Source organism: Pristis pectinata, chromosome 9, assembly GCF_009764475.1.
Source record: "Pristis pectinata isolate sPriPec2 chromosome 9, sPriPec2.1.pri, whole genome shotgun sequence".
NCBI lineage: Eukaryota > Metazoa > Chordata > Chondrichthyes > Rhinopristiformes > Pristidae > Pristis > Pristis pectinata.
The window spans coordinates 36,220,596-36,240,820 of record NC_067413.1 but is presented as its reverse complement, the minus strand read 5'-3'; the positions used below and the strand labels follow the sequence as shown (position 1 = coordinate 36,240,820).

Below are 20,225 nucleotides of genomic sequence, written 5' to 3'. Positions count from 1 at the left end.
TGTAGGAGGGAAGGGTTAGATTGATTATAGAGTAGTTTCAGAAAGGTAGGCACAACATTGTAGTCCGAAGGGCCCGTACTGAGCTCTACTGCTCTATGTTCTATAAATCCTGGCCATTTGTGCAAAACTGAAACAATCGCCCTAGATCTAGAACATTTTGAATTACTGATAACACTGCTACAGATGCAGTGTGTGCAATAAAAAGGCAAAGACCATTAAACATTATAAAATCTTTCTAATAATTTATAACACTGTGGCTCACCACAGCAATAATTCAATAAATGACCATTGAGGAGCATTATTTCTTGTCACTGAAAATAGAGATTAAATTCTAAATGGTGTCTAACAGGCAATTATAAGGGTCACATGGAATAAAGATTTCAGATGTAACCATAAGGTGTACTCTTTGCTATTCATGAATGTAACATCCTTCTCACTAATAGCAGTTTATGCTGGTGAAGTCTAATCAATTTCTAAGCTGAACAATTTTCATATGGTTTAAACTGTTTCTTAAAAATCTAGTTGCTGCTTGCAAGATCTTTCTGTGAACAAATGTCAGCACCTGTTCAGTGGCAGCACCATTATTTCTGAAAATGGTATGTTCAAATCCTAAAACTCCTCCATAATCTGGACTGACAATGCAGTACTGAGAGTGCTGCACTACTACAGGGGCTATATTTTGCAATGAGAGTTTGAACCAAGATCTACTCTTTCAAGTGGATATAACGATATTATTTGAAGAGCAATATCCTGGCCAATATTTATCTCGAGTAACACCAATGAATCCAGATCATTTAGTCACTTGGCCATTACTGCTTCCAAGAAATTGCTGTGTCCAAATAGACTGCTATGATTCCCTTCCTTAAAACAAAAATTGCACTTCCTAACTATGTAATTGGCAGCAAAATACACTGAGATACCTGGAGGCAAACAACGTTTCTTGGTTCCAGGAATAAAGTTACAATGAAATAAATAATATACAATTCTGATTTGCCATAAAATAGTCTTAAATTATCTTGTACACTGGTTACATCTTCAGAATGTTTCAATTTGACAGTGATAGTAAACAAATCCCTAGATTAAGCCAATAAATTTAGATAGAACCCATTACAACTTTCTACATTGACAACACAAACACAGTTGAAGGAAAATGTAAATTGGATGAAGTCTACAAACACCATTCTCAAAAACAACAATTTATTCAGCATCTTAGTAATTAAAGCCAGTGAAACTTGTACTGAAATGAGTCTTTTTTTAAAAAAATACAATCCTCTGCTTTCTTTTCTGAAGCATAAATCCATTTTTGTACAGTGATTCTTTATAATTCCATAGTTTCAATATATATTTACACTTCCTTATGATAATAGGTCATTTTAGCCCAGACCCTATGCTGGTTCACAGAGCAATGCCATTCCACACTGATTTTCCCCGTAACCTTTTCTCCCCACATTCCCATCAACTTTCCCTGGATTCTACCCTCATCTGCACACCAGGAGCAAATTACAGTGGCCAATTAAACTATCAACTGGCAAATTTTTGGGACGTGGGAATAAATTGGAGCACCTAGAGGAAATCCATGTGGTCACACACAGGACCAGAGATCAGGATCGGACCTGGGTCACTGGTGCCAAGTAACAGCTCTGCTAGTTGTACCTCAATGCAGCCCAAAGTTATAATTAAATATATAAACTTTTATTATTCAAACCTACCTCAAATACTGAATATACATTTGTTACTGTTCTAAAATCAACTTTTCAGTTGAATATTGAGGTAGCTCTTTTTAAATGTATAAAACATTACAGAGAAGTTTGTAAAACTATTGTCCAGATCTTGTGCACACTGATTCAGCAAATAAAATACAAAAGTAAACTTGTGATTTAGCGCATCACTAAACATGCAGAACTTTACAGAAAACAAACTGCCGGAGGAACTCAGTGGGACAAGCAGCACTTTTTTGTTTGGGGGGGGGGGGGAGGTGTGGAAGGAGAGCAGGGGGACGAATTCAGGACTAGACCACGCTTTAAGACGAATGCAAGGTCTCGACCCAAAATGTTCAACAATTCCTTCTTCCACCCGCCACCGCTGCTCCACACCTCCCTCCCCCCCCCCCCCCCCCAAACCCCACACAGATGCTGCTCAACTCGCTGAGTTGCTCCAGCAGTTTGTTTTTTGATCTAGATTACAGCATCTGGAGATTTGGACTCTCTTGTGTCTCTCTGTAAAACTTTAAGTTGTTACATAGTAATTTCACTTTTTAATCAAATTATGCCTCTCTTCAATCAGTTTCACAAGTGAATTCTATAAACTGAGGGACAGATTTACTGATGAATGCAGTCTGAAGAAAATCTGAAATGAAAAACTTTCAGAAGGTAATAGGATAAAAAGTACTTTTATTTACATTTCAGAAAAATCATTGCACTATTATTCTTTTGTGGCGTTTAAATCAAACTTAAAATAAAGATGGATTTTCAAGCATGAAATAATTTTTTTTTAAACATCAGTGGTGCATTGCAATCTTCCGCATTACTTCAAGAGCTCCAAAATTTATTTTCAAAATTAGCTTTGGCTGCAATCACATCAATCTGCATCATAAATTCTCATTTTAAATCTAGTCTTAGGGTTACAGTAATCATACATAATGGACATCTCAAAACCAAAATGAAACCACCCAATACTTAGATCCTAAATCAGTCTATAAATTAAGGTAGTCTCCAAGTTCATGCATCTTAAATAATGTTCATGATTTGAAGTAAGCCAAGAGCAATGTGATTCTTTGTAGTATTGGCTAACCACGATTGTGAGTTATTTTGAAAGAAAATATAATATGAAATATAACATTTCTTCTATAACAACATTTAATGGCTATGTAACTGTGTCTTATTGAATTATAAAAATATTGTGTTTCTGTACTTTATTACCATACAAAAAGATATGCCAATGCTGGAAATGTCTTGCATCAAGGGATCAGCTTGCTGTATTTGAATGTAAAATCATGGGAAGTATTATTCAACTTACAAGGTTTTTAAAAATCTAATACCACTAGATATAGATGGTATTTACACAGCATTTGTTATGAAAGCAAATACTGGATACAATCAAGTAAAAAAAAGTTAACCTGTCCAGAAATATATACAAATTAGAGAGGATAAAGAATAAATCAGAACAGGAAATGCTGTCGCACTAAGCCTAGTGTGTGGCCAAGAATGGAGCCAATAAACAATGATAGTCTTTGTGATATTGCTTTCTCGGCAGACACGTTTTCAGTCACTGCTAATCTGCTATAAATACAAACTCAAAATTGTTGGTGCTTTTACTGGAAATCGGTCAGTAATTATTTAGCTGATGACAGTTCATTCATGCTTAACTCTGTAAAGTTACATTAGTCAAACTGTTCTTGGTTTATTTTTTCCCCCTCACTGCAAAAGTTTAATGAATAACAATCTCAAAAGAAACAACCTTGCATTGAACATTAACATCTGTGAGTTTTCCTAGCAACAGCAGCTTTTCCTTTACTTCAAATTGCTGAAGGCAATGTCAGTGGCAAAGAAAACACAATATTCGAAAATTAACAGCTGTAACTTGAGTCTCTAAATTTATTGTAATGGAATGCTAATTACTTAAAAACAAATATTTAGAATTACACATCATTGGGTTTAAGCTTCCGGTTTCTTAAGCAAATTATCCATAAAGCTGCAAGATATTCCAACTCACCCGTGTGAAGGTCCCTTCAAAAGTATGAATATCCATTTGTGGCTTCTGAGCGTAAACATGGGCACTGATTGTGAAAAGATCCTGTAAATTAAACAGGGCAGAGAGTCAAAATTGAAAAACTGCCCCTATTCAAATGGAGGAAAGGTAAAATTAAGGCTCTGATGTATTTTGTCTTAAAATACCTTTTATGAAATGACAATGTTTTTTCATGTATAAAAATGTGTTCCATTCAAGGCCAAAAATATTATTCATGGAGAACAGTGCGTCTTTGTATCATGATTTCAGTGCTTTAAAATTAGCACTGAATAATACACTGCATTAAATCACTTGACAAAGCACAGATAAAAGAACGCATTAGAAAGTGGTGAAGTACTTTTAACAGAAAACGTTTGTGTAAAAATTACAGCTGTATCAGCAAAGGGGTTTTGGTCTACTTTAATCTTAAAAGTTCTGTTTCACGCTGAAGTTTAAACATGTTTAAACACTACTAATTAATCTATTTAAACTTTTCGTGAAATAAAAAGATGGGAATAACAACGGAAATGAATAACTGTAACAATGTGTTGATTTTTCCAAGGTTACCTAAAAACATCTTATTACACAATTTAAATTAGTTTGTCATATTATAAAACAAAGGTGAAAAGCTTTCAGTATAAACAGTTTTACATTTGGTCACTTATACATTAAGACCAACAGCTCTCACACTATCATCCTCCAAAATAACCAAGCATTTGACAAGTGTATTTTGATTGTTTATATTTTGTAAGATTCAATGTGAAGGTCACCTTAATTATCCCTTGCAAATGAGTCAATTTATACAGATTGTGATATTTTGTGAAAAACAAATTATTTGACTTGTAAAAGGACAAAAACCACAATTTGATGTTAATGTTTCCTAATTTCCAATGACTTATTGCACACTTTACAACTCAGGGCAGTTTAGTGACCACCTCAAAAGTTCAGGGCTTTACCCTGATGGTCTCAGTAAATCAGTACCACACATTCCATATCATAGAAAGAAAGGTTGGAACTATGGGAGAGTGATTAGCAGTTATGAAATGAACAAACTAAGTGCAATGCTTCATATTTCAATGTAGACAAATCTATAGGAATGCATATTCAAATAGGAAAAGCATGTACACAATAGACAGTTGCCCATTAGCAAATTTGGAAAGAGATTTACCTGACTGATGGTCCTTCACTAAAAGTATTCCATCAACATGAAGGCATTAGCAATGCAACTAAACAAATGTAAGGATTATACTTATACGGCAAATACATGGCAGCTAGTCTTGTTTGTCCCACGTATTTGAACAGTATTCATGGTAAGTTACAAGTTATTTTGATCTGGGCTTTGATAGAATCCCATACTAATCAAGACACTGATGTTGTGGGAAAGCAGGAGACTAAGGATAATTTCAAGAAATAAGACTATGTATGAATAAATTACAGAAATTAATTTTTCTATAGGGGAAGAGAGGATTCAAAGTGGTCCAAATCTTTTACAAAAATACCGAGAAATAAGCAACTTGCTGAATGACTGCAGATGATGGATTTAATCCATGAACCTTTTAATTAGAAAAAAAAAGATTGAATATTCTCAACCTCAAGTGAGATGATAAAGAACTATTTTTCCTCCTTCAGTTCATGGGAACATGGAAAACAAACTTCAATGATGGCATATTAACTTACTTCAAAAGAGGACTGTATACTCCAGTGTTAACTGTGAAGGTTGCAAGGAAGGAAAATAATGTACAGAACAGGTCAGCATCAAATTCAGCAGATTGAGAAAGTCCAGATGAATATTTCAGAGAATTTGCTGGATTATTATCGGTTGTCAAGTTCTTACATATAACTTTCTTTCAATGGATTAAACAGATGGGGGTAAGTGTTCTTGGGCTATACAAAAATATGTCAAATGATCCTTTCTTGGTCCTTTCATTGACTTTTAACCAATTGGATTGCCAACTACTACCACTGTACACATTCTTTGAAACCAAAAAAACTGGCATTAATAAGTTTGCAGATTTGTTATCAGGTCAGTTCATTTATTTCAGTTTAACAATCGTGCTTAGCAGCATGATAAGTAAGGGTGCCTTCTGGAGTGGTAATGTGTAAACCAGTAATATTTCAAAGCGCATAAATGAAGTTGATGAAAATGTGACTCAAACAAGAAGTGCTGGACACCCTCATCAGGTCAGTGTGTGAAGATAAGTTATCTTTCAAGATCTTGAAAAATATTCCGAGTGATATTTAAGAATACAAGAGCTCTCAAAATATGGAGGGACAAAGTGTGTGAATAGCTATGGTGGTGATTCAAAGGGTAGGGGGTTGAGGGTTGTCGTTGGTGATGGTGGGTGGGATTGCCATGCATTACATGGGTATAAAAAAAGACTAAAATGCTGACAAAGCGAGAATCTGAGAGAAGTGAACCTTTTGGATGGCCATATTGCAAGCACCAACACATCCATCATCTATCAACAAAACCCTTCCATACTTAATGCACATTGCCAGCACTTCTTAACAAGCAGCATGTGCAATCAATTGTTTAAGGTCCAAAGTTACTATTAACATTAATTCAACCTTAGGAAGTGCTCAACAGAAAGTGAAAATGTTACTCAAGATGATTTTGAACTGTGAAGGTCAAGGCCAAGGAGATTTCAGCAGCAGGGGATAAAAAGCAGGGTATTTAAGTAGCAAGCAAAAATAATTTACCTTTAATGAAAATGGAAGGTGCTTGATAAAGTAGTAATTTGCTCAAAATCAATTTACACAGCACACCAACATAAAGAATAGATACCATGGATGGGAGGAGTGCTTGAGGTACTGGGCAGTCCTGTGGGAGATGGGAAATGGGCAGCTGATACACTGGTTGGAACAGAGACGGTGGTAAAGGAATGGGAGACCATGGGGCAGTTTTAAAGTGAATCAAGATGCTGTGGACGCATGTTCCTTTGTTAATCAGAGAGGGTGGGGGAAGTGATCATCTCAACAATAATGGATATAGCTCATTAAAGCTTCAGTCAATGGAGCAAAAATCAAGTTCAAGGGAAAGCATTTCATAATTGATTGGAAGTTTCACCAAAACTTAACACAAACATTAAGAACACCCTGATATCTATCTTTTAGTAATTTTCACCCCTCTGGCCTTAATATTGATGTAAATAACTGCACTCATTAACAGTACATACCATTTTTTCTGGCAGGAAATGCTGATGCCCTAGTGTTTCCTGGAAAGTAATCCAGTTTGCAAGTGGGAGGGAGAAGAGTGGGGGAAGAGGTCGGGGCAGGAATAAGGGCCAGTTTAGTAAAATACTGCCAAGTCCACATGCATGTTCTTTGTGCTTCTAATTTCTAAACACCTCACACCCCAAATTCCTTGGCTGTTCAGATATGCCAATTTGTCAGAAACACCTTTAATTTAGTCACAGAGCAATACAGCATGGATACAGGCCCTTCAGCCTAACGAGTCCAATCCGACCATGGGGGTGCCCACCCAGCTGGTCCCAATTTCCTGCACTCGGCCCATATCCCTCTAAGCCCCGCCCCTCCATGTACATATCCAAGTGCTTCTTAAATGATATTACTGTACCTGCCTCAACTACTTCCTCTGGCAGCTCATTCCATATACTCACCACCCTCTGCGTGGAAATGTTGCCCCTTGGGTCCCTTTTAAATCTTTCCCCTCTCATCCTAAATCTATGCCCCTTAGTTTTGGACTCCCCTATCCTGGAGAAAAGACTGTTACTGTCCACCTTATCTATGGTCTCTCATAATTTTAAATATTTCTATAAGGTTGCCCCTCATTCTCCCACGTTCCAAGGAATAAAGACCTAGCCTGGCCAATCTCTCCCTATAACTCAGGACCTCTGGACCTGGCAACATCCTTGTAAATTTTTTCTGCACTCTTTCCAGTTTAACCACGTCTTTCCTATAACAGGGTGACCAAAACTGTACACAGTACTCCAAGTGCGGCCTCACCAATGACTTCTACAAGTGCAACATGATGTCCCAACTCCTGTACTCAATACCCTGACTGATGAAGGCCAACATGCTAAATGCCTTTTTCATCACCCTATCTACCTGTGACGTTGCTTTCAATGAACTCTGCACTTATACTCCTAGGTCCCTGTTCCATTACACTATCTAGCGCTCTACCATTCAAAGTCCTACACTGGTTTAACTTTCCAAAATGCATCACCTCTCACATTTCTCATACTATGCCTTCTTTCAGCCAATTAATCATCTGATACACACCTATACTTTCTACACTTGTGTGCATGTGACGATGCATTGATCTGTTTCCACCTGCTCATTCTGTTCCACTGTAAATGTTTTCATCTGTAATATTTCAGTTCTGATAGTATTTAGACTGTGTATAATATCCTTGTTTACATCAATGCCGGGTACTTCCAAAAGGCTCTAGTGTGTATTTTGGAATATCCTCGACTTGATTACTGGTCATCACGTTTGTCAATATGGGGGTAACAAATAAGGTTGCGTCACAACCTTTGATTCTGGGGGTTGGGGGTTTTGGGGGGGGAATGAGAAGAACCAAGGTTCCCCTTCTTAACCACCACCCTATGTACAGAAGGTGCAGATTTGTGGATTTTGACCAGAGCAGGATCAATTCAGTTCCAATGCATATCCACAGTCAAATTTTATGGAACTCACTTTCCAAGTCCTGATATTGGGATGACATAGTAGAGCAGCTAGTCTAGTTGCTGCCTCATAGTTCCAGTGACATGGGTTCAATCCTGACCTTGGGCAGTGCTTGTGTGGAGTTTGAAGGTTTTCCTGTGATTGCATAGTTTTGAAACAAGTGCTCTGGTTTCTTCCCACATTTCAAAGATGTGCAGGTTGGTCAGTTAATTGACCATTGTAAATTTCCCCTTTTGTGTAGTAAAACAAGAGGGGAGTTCGTGCAACTGGAGGGATAATAAAATGGGATTAGTATAGATAGGTGCTTGATGGTCCGTGCAGATTTGGTAGGCTAATGGGCCTGTTTCAGAGTTGTATAACACTATGACTCTGTTAAGAATGGTTTTCATGCACAGAAAACAGATTTTCAATTACAAATACTATTGTTTTTAAGTACAAAGCCAAAATTCTTCATAAAGTAATGCTCCTTTTCTAAATGAATGCTGGTAGCTCAAGCATCAAGTAATTTTCCAAAACTGGTAGGATTACCATCTAAGCATGCAGTTTTAAGGTCACAGTAACTGTTGGTTTTGGACTTTTGTTATACTTATTTATCAGAATAAAGTTGTAAATGTAAAATGCCTTCAACAAAAAAAATCTGCAAATCAAAAGAATGCCTTTCAATTGGATTTCCAAAGTATGATGTTAATGGCAATACAATGCTATGGATGATGAAATCTTGAAATCTAGCAGTATTTCCATATATCGAATGTCAAGAATATAATATCCACTTAACAGTACTCCAGTAGAAACTGCATGAGGAAATTTTTATTAATAAAAAATATTTTCCAGTAATGGGTAGCGACAAATTCCGGAGCTCAAGGCAATAACATTGCCACTATAGGTCAATTTTCATCATGACTGGCTATTGATAATGGACAGTCCCTCCCTACTAGCAGTAGTGAGAATCAGAAAAATGGAGAAAGAATACATGAACTCTAGAATTCAATATTTAAGAGGAGGATGAATCACTAACAGTAGAAGTGAATATTTGGCACTCATTTTGACAATTAAGTCATTAGCCAAATCATCTACTCTACACAGATTCTTGCCTACAATACACTCCTAGTCTAATGATACATATAATTTTGCCAGTTCCACCATTACTGTAAGATACCATCACCTCTAACCTTTTCCTTTGACATCAGCCTTGAATCAGTGGTAGCACTTGTCGACTCAGAGGTAGGATCACTGAGCCATACAACACATTTCATTGCAATAATGCCCTATCATTGGGCTTAGTGGATCACTAAGTCATAAATCAATGACATCTCACTTAGCAGTGCAAGTCATCTACAGGAACAGTCTTTGAAAAAACTTTAGCCATCATTCTCTGGCATAGCTGCAGCTTCTATTTGTCTGCCCCCTTTTTAAACTGTGAAATGATTAGGAAAGCTACCAATGTTAATGCAAAAGTGAAAGTCGAGTCTATTATCATATGCACAAGTTCATGTATGGACAGGTGCACTGAAAAACTTACTTGCAGCAGCATCACAGGCACATAGCATCATATAAGCAGCATTCACAAGAAAAACATAAATTAAACAAATTATACAGAATTTTTGAGAAAAAAAACATAATTAGGTCCATTTTAGTGCAAAGTGATCAGAATGGTCATAGTGATTAGGGTTTTGCTGGTTGGTTCAAGAACCAAATGGTTGAAGAGAAGTAGCTGTTCTTGAGCCTGGTGGTGTGGGACTTCAGGCTTCTGTACCTCCTGCCCGATGGTAACTGCAAAAAGATGGCATGGCTCAGATGGTGGGGATCTTTGATGATGAATGTTGCCTTCTTGAGGTAGTACCTCCTGTTGATACTAACGATGGTGGGGAGGGATGTGCCCGTGATGTACCAGACAGAGTCCATTACTCTCTGCAGCTTCCTACATTCCTACACATTCAAATTGCCATACCAGACCATGATGCAACCACTCAGGATACTTTCAACAGTACATCTGTAGAAGTTTGTTAGAGTGTTCAGTGACAAGCCGAACCTCCTTAACCTCTAAGAAAGTAAAGATGCTGGCATGCTTTCTTTATGATTGCATCTATGTGCTGGGCCTAGGACAGGTCATCCGATATTTTCACATCCAGGAACTTAAAGCTGCTGACTCTCTCCACCACTGATCCCCCAATGTAGACTGGTACACATTCACCTTCCTTCCCCTTCCTGAAGTCAACAATCAGCTCTTTAGTTTTGTTAACGTTGAGCAAGAGGTTGTTGTTGCGGCGCCACTAAACCAGGTGTCCTATCTTGCTCCAGTAAGCTGACTCATCATCACCTGTGATTCGTCCAACAACAGTGGTGTTGTCAGCAAATTTGAAGAAGGCACTGGAGCTGTGCTTTGTCACACAGTCATGTTATTGTTTATTGCCATGGGAATTGAATACAACACTTGGAAGGAAATGCTTCAGCTGTACAAAGTCAGAATTATACAGTATGGAAACAAGATCTTCAGCCCAACTCATCCATGCTGAACAAGAGTGTTCCTGAGCTAGTCCCATTTCCCTGCATTTGGCCCATATCCCTCTAAACCTTTCCTATCCATGTACCTGTGCAAATGTCTTTTAAACATTATAATTGTACCACCTCAACCACTTCCACTGGCAGCTCGCTCCCTATACGCACCACCCTGTCTGGGGGAAAAAGCTCGTCTCTCAGGTCCCCTCTCATTTCACACCCATGATGTCTAGTTTTAGACTCCTCTACCCTGGGAAAAAGGCTAACAATCCATCTCATCTATACTGTCCTAGTCAAATCACGTAGAAGCCACGGCCAAGAAAGCTCACCAACGCCTCTACTTCCTCAGGAGGCTAAAGAAATTTAGTTTGTCCCCTTTGACTCTCATCAACTTTTACAGATGCACCATAGAAAGCATCCTATCTGAATGTATCACGGCTTGGTACGGCAACTGCTCTGCCCAGGACCGCAAGAAACTGCAGAGTTGTGGACACAGCCCGCGCATTACGGACACCAGCCTCCCCTCCTTGGACTCTGTCTTTACCTCTCGTTGACTTGGTGAAGCAGCCAGCATAATCAAAGACCCCTCCCACCCGGGACATTCTCTCTTCTCTCCTCTTCCATCGGGTAGAAGATACAGGAGCCTGAAGGCACGTACCACCAGACTTAAGGACAGCTTCTACCCCACTGTGATAAGACTATTCAACAGTTCCCTTCTACAATGAGATGGACTATGACCTCATGATCTACCTTGTTGTGACCTCGCACCTTATTGCACTGCACTTTCTCTGTAGCTGTGACACTTTACTCTGTACTGTTATTGTTTTTACCTGTACTACATCAATGCACTTTGTACTAACTCAATGTAACTGCACTGTGTGATGAATTGACCTGTACAAATCGGTTTGTAAGACAAGCTTTTCACTGTACCTCAGTACAAGTGACAATAATAAACCAATACTTCATGATTTAATAAATCTTTCAGGTCACCACTCAACCTCTTTTGCTCCAGGATAAACAGTCCCAGCCTATCCAGTCTCTCCTTATAATTCAAGCCCCCACCTCCCCCCCCCCACCCAGTCCCAGCAACATCCTTCTGAATCTTTACTACACCCTCTCTAGCTTAATCACATCCTTCCTGTAGTATGGTGACCAAAATTGCACACAATATTCCAGTTGCAGTCTCACCAACATCTTGTACAGCTGTAACATGATGTCCCAACTCTTGTACTCAATGCCTCATTCAATGAAGGTAAGAATGCCATGCACCTTCTTCTCCATCTTGTCCACCTGTGCCACCACTTTCAGGTAACTATACACTTGTACCCCAAGTTCTCTGTTCTACAACACTCCCCAGGGGCCCACCATTCACTCTTTATATCTTGCCCTGGTTTAACTTGCCAAAATACTTAATTTCACACTTGTCCAAGTTAAATTCCATCTGCCAGTCCTTTGCCCACTTCCCCAGTTGACCTAGATCCTGTTGTGGCCTTGGACAACCTCCTTCAATGACCACCACACCACCAATTTTGGTGTCATCTGCAAAATTACTAATCACGTCACCTACATTCTCATCCAAATCGTTAATACATATGACAAACAACAGTGGACTCAGCACAGATTCCTGAGACCTCCAATCTGAAAAGCAACCCTGTCTTCGTCTGTCAAGCCAATTTTGTATCCAATTGGCTAGCTCATTCTGGATTCCATGTAATCTAATCTTCCAGACCAACCTACCATGCGGAATGCTGTCAAAAGCCTTGCTGAAGTCCAGGTAGACAACAGCGACTGACCTGCCCTCATCAATCTTCTTGGCCACCTCTTCAAGAAACTTAAACAAATTTGTGAGACAAAAAAAAGCTGAGAGATCCTGTCTCTCAGAATCCCCTCCAGTAACTTTCCAACCACTGATGCTAGGCTCACTGTCCTGTGGTTCCCTGGCATGTCCTTGGAGACTTTCTTAAATAAAGGCACAATATTAATCACCCTCCAGTCTTCCAGTAGCTCACCCATGGCCAACGAAGATATAAAATTCCCTGCCAGGGCTCCGGCACTGGTGAGACAACATCTGGAATAGCATATGCAGCATTTATCTCATTATCTAAGGACATTGATGTGTTCGAAGGAATTTGGAGATTTACTGGACTATCACCTGGAACTGGGGGTTTGGGGGGGGCAGGGGGGTTGGGGGGCAGAGGAAGATGTCTCGATAGGAAAGGTTGGACAGGCTCGGCTTCTATTCACTGGATTTTAGAAGAGCAAGATGGAAAATAAAATCCTGAGGTCTGTGGTGAGGAAGCTTCCTTTTGTTGGAGAATCTAGAACTAGGGTTCACTCCTTAAAAATACAGATCTGTCTATTTAAGAATGAGGTAATATTTTCCTCAGAGGGTTTGAAACGGTCTTCCTCAAAGGGCAGAGGAAGCAGAACCTTTGAATATTTTTTAATAGATTCTCGATATGGGGGCAAAAGTTTACCATGGGTAGATGGGAATGCAGTAGAGGTTATAATCAGATTAGCCGATATCTTATTACATGGCAGAGCTGGCTCAGGAATGAGTGGCCTATTCCTGTATCCAATTTGTATTTTTGTAACTGATCTATTATAGAAGGTTTTATTTCTTGCATTTTTCCCTTTCACAAGCTTTTGGAACCATTTTTCATTTCTGCCTTCTTTCTTAAGCCAATTTTGCTTGTAATTTCTGCAGATCCACTGGAGCTGTTGAACATAACTTTATTACAATAAAAAGTCAATGACATCTTACTGGCCCCTCCAGCATCAGACAAATGTGATCTCCTGCCAAGCTGCATCTCAATATTATAATTTTCATTCCTGGCACAATTACATCCTCAGGGCACAATTGCAAGCTAAGTTTTCTTCTATAGATGTAATTGTATTGATATTGGTAAAGAACCTCCTTCCTGAACTTAAGCAAATAGAATTGACTGATACGCCAATGCAATGCTGCATAAGTATTACTGTGTATCGTCCTGCAAATGAGACTTCCAACTTACGGCTACAGTATATTTTTGATGTTCAAACAGACATTAACAATAGTACAATGATATTCAGATTAGCACATTCTAGTTCCACCTTCAGCTGCCACCACAAGGAACAGGTTCATTTTTTAGTTTGCATCACTGCTATTTGAAATAGAGCCGTACAGCAAAGAAATAGACCCTTCAGCCCAACTGGTTCATGCCAAGATGCCCATCCAAGCTAGTGCCATTTGCCCAAGTTTGGCCCATACCTTTCTAAACATTTCCTATCCATGTACCTACCCAACTGTCCTTTAAGTTTTTGTACCTGCCTCAACCACTTGCACAGGCAGCTCATTCCATATATATGTACCACCCTCTGTGCAAACAAAAAAAGCCCCTCTAGTTCTTACTAAATCATTCCCCTCTCAGCTTAAACCTATGCTCTCTAGTTCTTGATTCCCTAACACTGGGAAAAAGACCGAGTGCATTCACCCTATGCCCTTCATGAGTTTATACACCTCTATAAGATCACCTCTCATTCTCCTATGTGCCAATGAATAAAGTCCGAGCCCATCCAACTTCTCCCTATAACTCAGTCCTGACAATATACTTGCAATTTTTTTCTGCACTCTTTCCAGTTTAATAACATCTTTCCCTCAGCAGGGTGACTAAATTCTTACTACATTTTAATAAATGCCATGATTCCTCTAATGCAACAGTCACTGTATGTCAAGTAATTCATTGAGTGACATAATAAAAAAAAGCAGATAAATGCATTCCCATCTCCCTACAAGTTTTATCTTCAAGTTTTTTTCAGAACAATTGTCTGCATTCCAGTAACATACTTGATCTTAATGCCATCTCTTTCATTATCTGTATAATCTTGCTTTGTCAATATGAATACAATGTTCAATTTCCTTTTCTTTGGAAATGCTTTTCCCACATCAATAAAAGGTGATTCTGCAACTACTCAATTGCTCTTGCATCAGAATTGTATTAATTTATGAAGCTGCTTTATTTCAAACTACCTACCTGCTTAGATGTTCTGGGTTGTTTGATGATTTTTTTTTGGTATAGCTAATTCTACTGGTAATCTTGTTCATATTCAAATTAACTGTGTTCTCATAAAACCACTTGCATAAGAAAACAGATATCCTGTTCTATCCATTTCTGCAGTGGTTTCTGCCAAGCTCATTCTACCCCAAGTGAATTCTGCAATAAGTACAATAAGCCCTTTGACTGCATCTCTTGGGTTTGGCCCTACCTCTACCAAAGGTCCAATCCATGTCTATTTTAATAAGTTCAGAATTGGCTCACTGGAATTTCCAGCCACTTTGCAAACTCTTAAGCATTATTTTTTTTTGCCTTAGCTCCCAAGCATTAAAAAAATTAAGTCTTAACACTCAAGATAAAGGATATGTTCTTTCCAAAGTTGCTCTTCGGAATTAGATTGATGTTATGGCCTGCTTTCCCACCAGCCTAACCTTTGCACAAAATACTTTGTTTTGGTGCACAAAAGGGAGAAGGCTATGGCAAGTCAATTTGATGAGGCAGACTTGATTATTTCTTTGCCCAAGTAACACATGTGCACAAAAAAAAATGCATGATTGGGGCTGTGATGCAACACTCAACGAGTCTGCAAGGTTTAGTGCCTCATCTGTAAGATGGAACCTCTGGCAATACAGCAGTGCCTTAATATAGCACTGGAGCGCCAGCTGAGATTCAAGTATATGAACACTAAAATAAAAACAGAGATGTCTCTTCCAATTTAAACTGCCTTTCTCTGTGGTTGCTGAAAGCAGCAGCATCTCCAATTCAAATGGCCAAGTTTGCACAATTTTTGCACAGTACAAAAGTTCTTCAATTGATGAACATCTCACATTGATGAAACTATTTTATTTTTTTAACTTCCTGAAACATTTACCTATAAATCTTTTATCCTTAAGCTTAACATGTAATCAGGCACAGGATTTATGGGTTGTTAAAAAAAAAGTTTTAAGACAAATTCTAGATACAGTTTCATTGTCCTACCATAATAATGCAGCTTACAGTGAGTTAGCCTTTGATAAAATGTCCTTAATCAGAGGCCTGAAATGAAAACAATTTACGAAAACGATTTCTAACAATCCTTCTGTAATCTTCCCAAATAACCTCTTCATAATTATGATCATTTTAACTGAAGTATCTTTTAAGTAATGTTTTAATTTATGCATTTGTGGCAGGCAGGCCCTCTTTTCCATCAGATACAGAAATACAATGATCATGCATGGTTAATTTTCCCAAATCTTTTAAGTACTCTATGTCAAAGTTTTGGGATCACTTCTAGTATAAGTAATAGTGATGAGGAAAACAAAGGAGGATGTGTTTTAATTTTTCGCCTTTAAACAAGAAAAATTATGGTATTCCATTTCTGGTAGGTGGATAATTTACAAGTTCCTTTAAGTTTATTATGAAAATAAATTAGTAAACCACTCTAAGAAGTACTCTAATGTTTTTATGGGAACAGAACCCAATTTATCCAGAACGACTTCCATAAGCAGAAGCAAAACTGCAGTTGACTTTTTTGTACGCCTTATTAAATTCAGATATTGTTTCTAAATTTTTGAACGAGCTACTTGATCTTTAAATTTCAATGTTTATTTGCTTCAGGTGCAGAAGGGAAGGATCAAATTAGCGTGTAAAGGAAACTATTCAACATTTTTGTTTGGAAAAGCAAAAGGCAATAATTCTTCTAATCCAAATTCATGAAAGCCAGGTTATAGCCAAGAAATTTACAGAAATTCTTTGAAACCATAATAGAATCGATGGAAGAGATTATCACAACATTCAGAAAGCAAATGGGATACCAAGCAAGAGACTTGCAGCTTAAGGAAAAGATTTCAGAGTAAAGGGGAATCTTATTAAATGGATCACAAACTACATAATAGAAAAATCAGGGATAGTGATCACTGGCAGTAAGTTCAAAGAGATAACAATGTACACCTAATTGCCTCACTTCAGGCATGCTGCCTCTAGAATATGTTATATTTGTGCCAATCCCGATTATGGCATCAATAATAGAATTACTGTTGCAGTTAACAAAGATGTGGATTTTTATAGGATTCCACTTGGAGATGCTAACATTTCTCAGCCTTCGTGCTGGTTAATCTTTGGGACTTCATGATCAAGGTTCCAAATTTAATGTCACAATTTTGCCAGCCATTTCCTGCCAATCACAATGGCAAATCTGTAATCCGATCCTGTGTCAGGCACTGAATCCACGAGTGCACTCATTCAAAGGGGAAGTGTAGTTCCATGGAATAAAGTAATTCTCTTTGATTATTTGGTGTTTCATTTATTGCTTTTAAGAATGTTTTTATTTGCTTTTGTTTTAAGAAACTTACTTTTAAAAATAGTAAATAAATTAGTAATTAAATTAATAATGAAATGTTTCAGCACATAGGTAGGGCTTGATCTGGCTCATCGTTGTTGCCCTGTTACACTGAATGATGCCCTAGCAGAGTCAGGGCCTTGCTATTTGCTTTTAGGACAGTCTGAGCCAAAAGGGGAATGCAGGTAGCCAAAAGGGGAATGCAGTTGGACGAATCACAGTAGGTGAAGAGCCAGAGTACAGGAGCGATGACCTGTCCTGGGCCCAGCAACTAGATGCAATCACATTTCTATGGAGGTTAAAGAGGTTCTGCTTGTCACCAAACACTAACAAACTTCCACAGATGTACTGTTGAAAGTATCCTGACTGGTTGCGTCATGGTTTGGTATGGCAATTCAAATGCACAGGAACGCAAGAAGTTGCAGACAGCAGTGGACTCTGCCCAATACATTACGGGCACAGTTCTTCCCCACCATCGGTAGCATCTACATGAAGCGCTGCCTCAAGGCGGCAACATCCATCAAAGATGCCAACCATCCGGGCCATGCCACCTTCTCACAGCTACCATTGGGCAGGAGGTACAGAAGCCTGAAGTCCCATACCACCAGGTTTAAGAACAGCTTCTTCCCTTCAACCATTCGGTTCTTGAATCAACTGGCACAACCATAATCACTACAACACTATGACCACATTGCACTAAAATGGATCTTGTTTTTTCTTGTTCTAATTGTGTCCCTTTCTGCTCCAATTGTGTTATAAAAATTGTGTATAATTTATATTTATGTTTTTCTTGTGAATGCTGCTTATCTGATGCTATGTGCCTGTGATGCTGCTGCAAGTAAGTTTTTCATTGCACCTGTGCATACATGTACTTATGCATATGACAATAAACTCAACCTTGACTTTGAATGCAGAGAGCCAAATGAGGAATGCAGACAGCCAATGTGGCAGCAGGCCTCATTCAGGGAATTCCAGGCGAATAAAATGTACCAGGAAGCCAAATTCAAAAGAAGAAATAATATCCAGTGTGATCTAGAATATTATCTGATACTCTGGCTAAATTGAGGAATGGGACTTTTTTAATCAAGGAATGGAAAAAGGCAAAAATGATCCTAATTTCCACTATTCTATTAGTGGAACACACTATTCTAACCCCAATTTCCAGCCTTATCCCCATATCCCTTGATACCCCGACTATTTAGATATCTATCTCTTCCTTAAACGCCTCCAATGATCTGGCCTCTACTGCTGTACCTGGCAAGGAATTCTACAAATTCACTATCCTCTGGCTAAAGAAAGTTCTCCTTATCTCTGTTTCAAACCTGTACCCTCTAATTCTAAGATTGTGCCCTCTAACATAAATCACTGTCATATCCAATGGGCGACAAATCCACAGGTTAGTATTGTCACAACTTCCAACTTCTTTCCCACTAAAAGAGTAATGAAAGGTGGTGGCAAGTTACCTTCCTTAACCAATGCAACCCTCTGGTGAAATTACTCTCATGGGCCTACGAGCAGTTCAAGGATTTCGAACCAGTGTTGCTAAGGACTAATATCCAAGTCAGGATGGTGGGCAATTTGATGGGGAATTTGCAGATTGGGCATTCCTATACAACTGTTGCCCTTGTCAGTTGAAGTCATGGGCTTGGGAGGTGCTGTCGACTGAGCAAAGGCAAGTGACTGCAGTGTATTATGTAGATAGTACACAACTCAACCATTCTGCACTGCTGGTGGAGGAATGAACATTCAGACTGGTGGATGGGATACGAATCAAATGGTCTGCTTTGTCCCAAATCATGTTAAGCTTCTTCTGAGCTCTTGAAGCAGTGCTTATCTCAGCAAGTGAGTATTCCATCATGCTCCTAACTTGAGCCATGTAGATGGAAAAACTTTGGTATTACTGAGGGTAAGCCATTCTCATAGGATACCAAGCCTCCATAGTGCTCTTGGTCTATATACTCATCCTTTGTATGGTGGAATCTCTGAGATCATAACAACACTGAACATCAAAGGTGGGCAATTTGACCATCAGTTGCTGGAGATGGTCATTGTCTGGTTCTTTTGCAGTACAAATGTTACTTGCCACCTATCAGCCAATGCCTGAATGCCAAATCTTGCTGCATGCAGGTAAGGACTATTTCATATGCAGAGTTGTGAATGGAATTAAACATTGTGCGGTAATCAGATAGCTCCAAGGTGGTGGTTCACCATCACCATTTCAAGGGCAATATACAACACTTTGCTCTGGATTCCTCCAGAGGAAACTGTATGTCTAATCTAAACATTTTAACACCAACACCTCAATGAGATCACCTTTGAATGTATTACTCTCAGGGGAGTACAAGCCAATTTTATGTAATCCAGTCTCATAATTCAACTCTTCAAATCCCTTAATCATTCCAAAGATACCCACTATACAGCTAATATATTCTTCCCAAGGTATGGCCCCCAAAATGTGAGTGCATGACTTTTGATGAAATTTGCAAAGGCTTTTCAAAACTGAAGCTTAACGCTGACCCACTAGAACTTAAACCCTCTCAAGGTGAACAGTTCATTACTTCCATATACTTGTGCATTAGGATTTCACAATGCATATGCAGACACTCAAATTCTCCAATTTTTGAAATTTTATACATTCTTATTTGTCAGACTTTCATTTAATATGGATAACCTCATTTGCCCACATTGAAGTCCATTTGCTTGTCTATGTTCTATTATAACTTCCTTCACCCTTTTACATAAATGGTCAAAAGTTCAAACAGAGAAGACCAAGGAACATCACTCTCACACTCAAAGAACGCTTACTTTTAGTCTCTTGACTCTCAATCATTTACTGGCACAAGTAGGTCCAAATCCAGAACTAGTCACTACACCATTTAACGAGACAGGGTAAACTTCAATGAATTTGGTAGTATCCTTACCAGTTTGTTTTTCATCCATTTCCAAGCAATACCAACACCAAACAATGTAACTACATTAGCTCCAGCCTCCGGAAAACTTTGACC

General features: G+C 38.6%; 1 protein-coding gene across 1 annotated transcript in view; it reads right to left on the bottom strand.

Annotated features, from left to right (window-relative positions):
* The window catches only part of atp9b (ATPase phospholipid transporting 9B), a 259,834-nt gene that overhangs the window by 103,665 nt on the left and 135,944 nt on the right, over positions 1 to 20,225 (bottom strand). Inside the window, 1 exon segment of the mRNA XM_052023085.1 lies at positions 3,712 to 3,792. Coding sequence (XP_051879045.1) covers positions 3,712 to 3,792 — 81 coding nt within the window.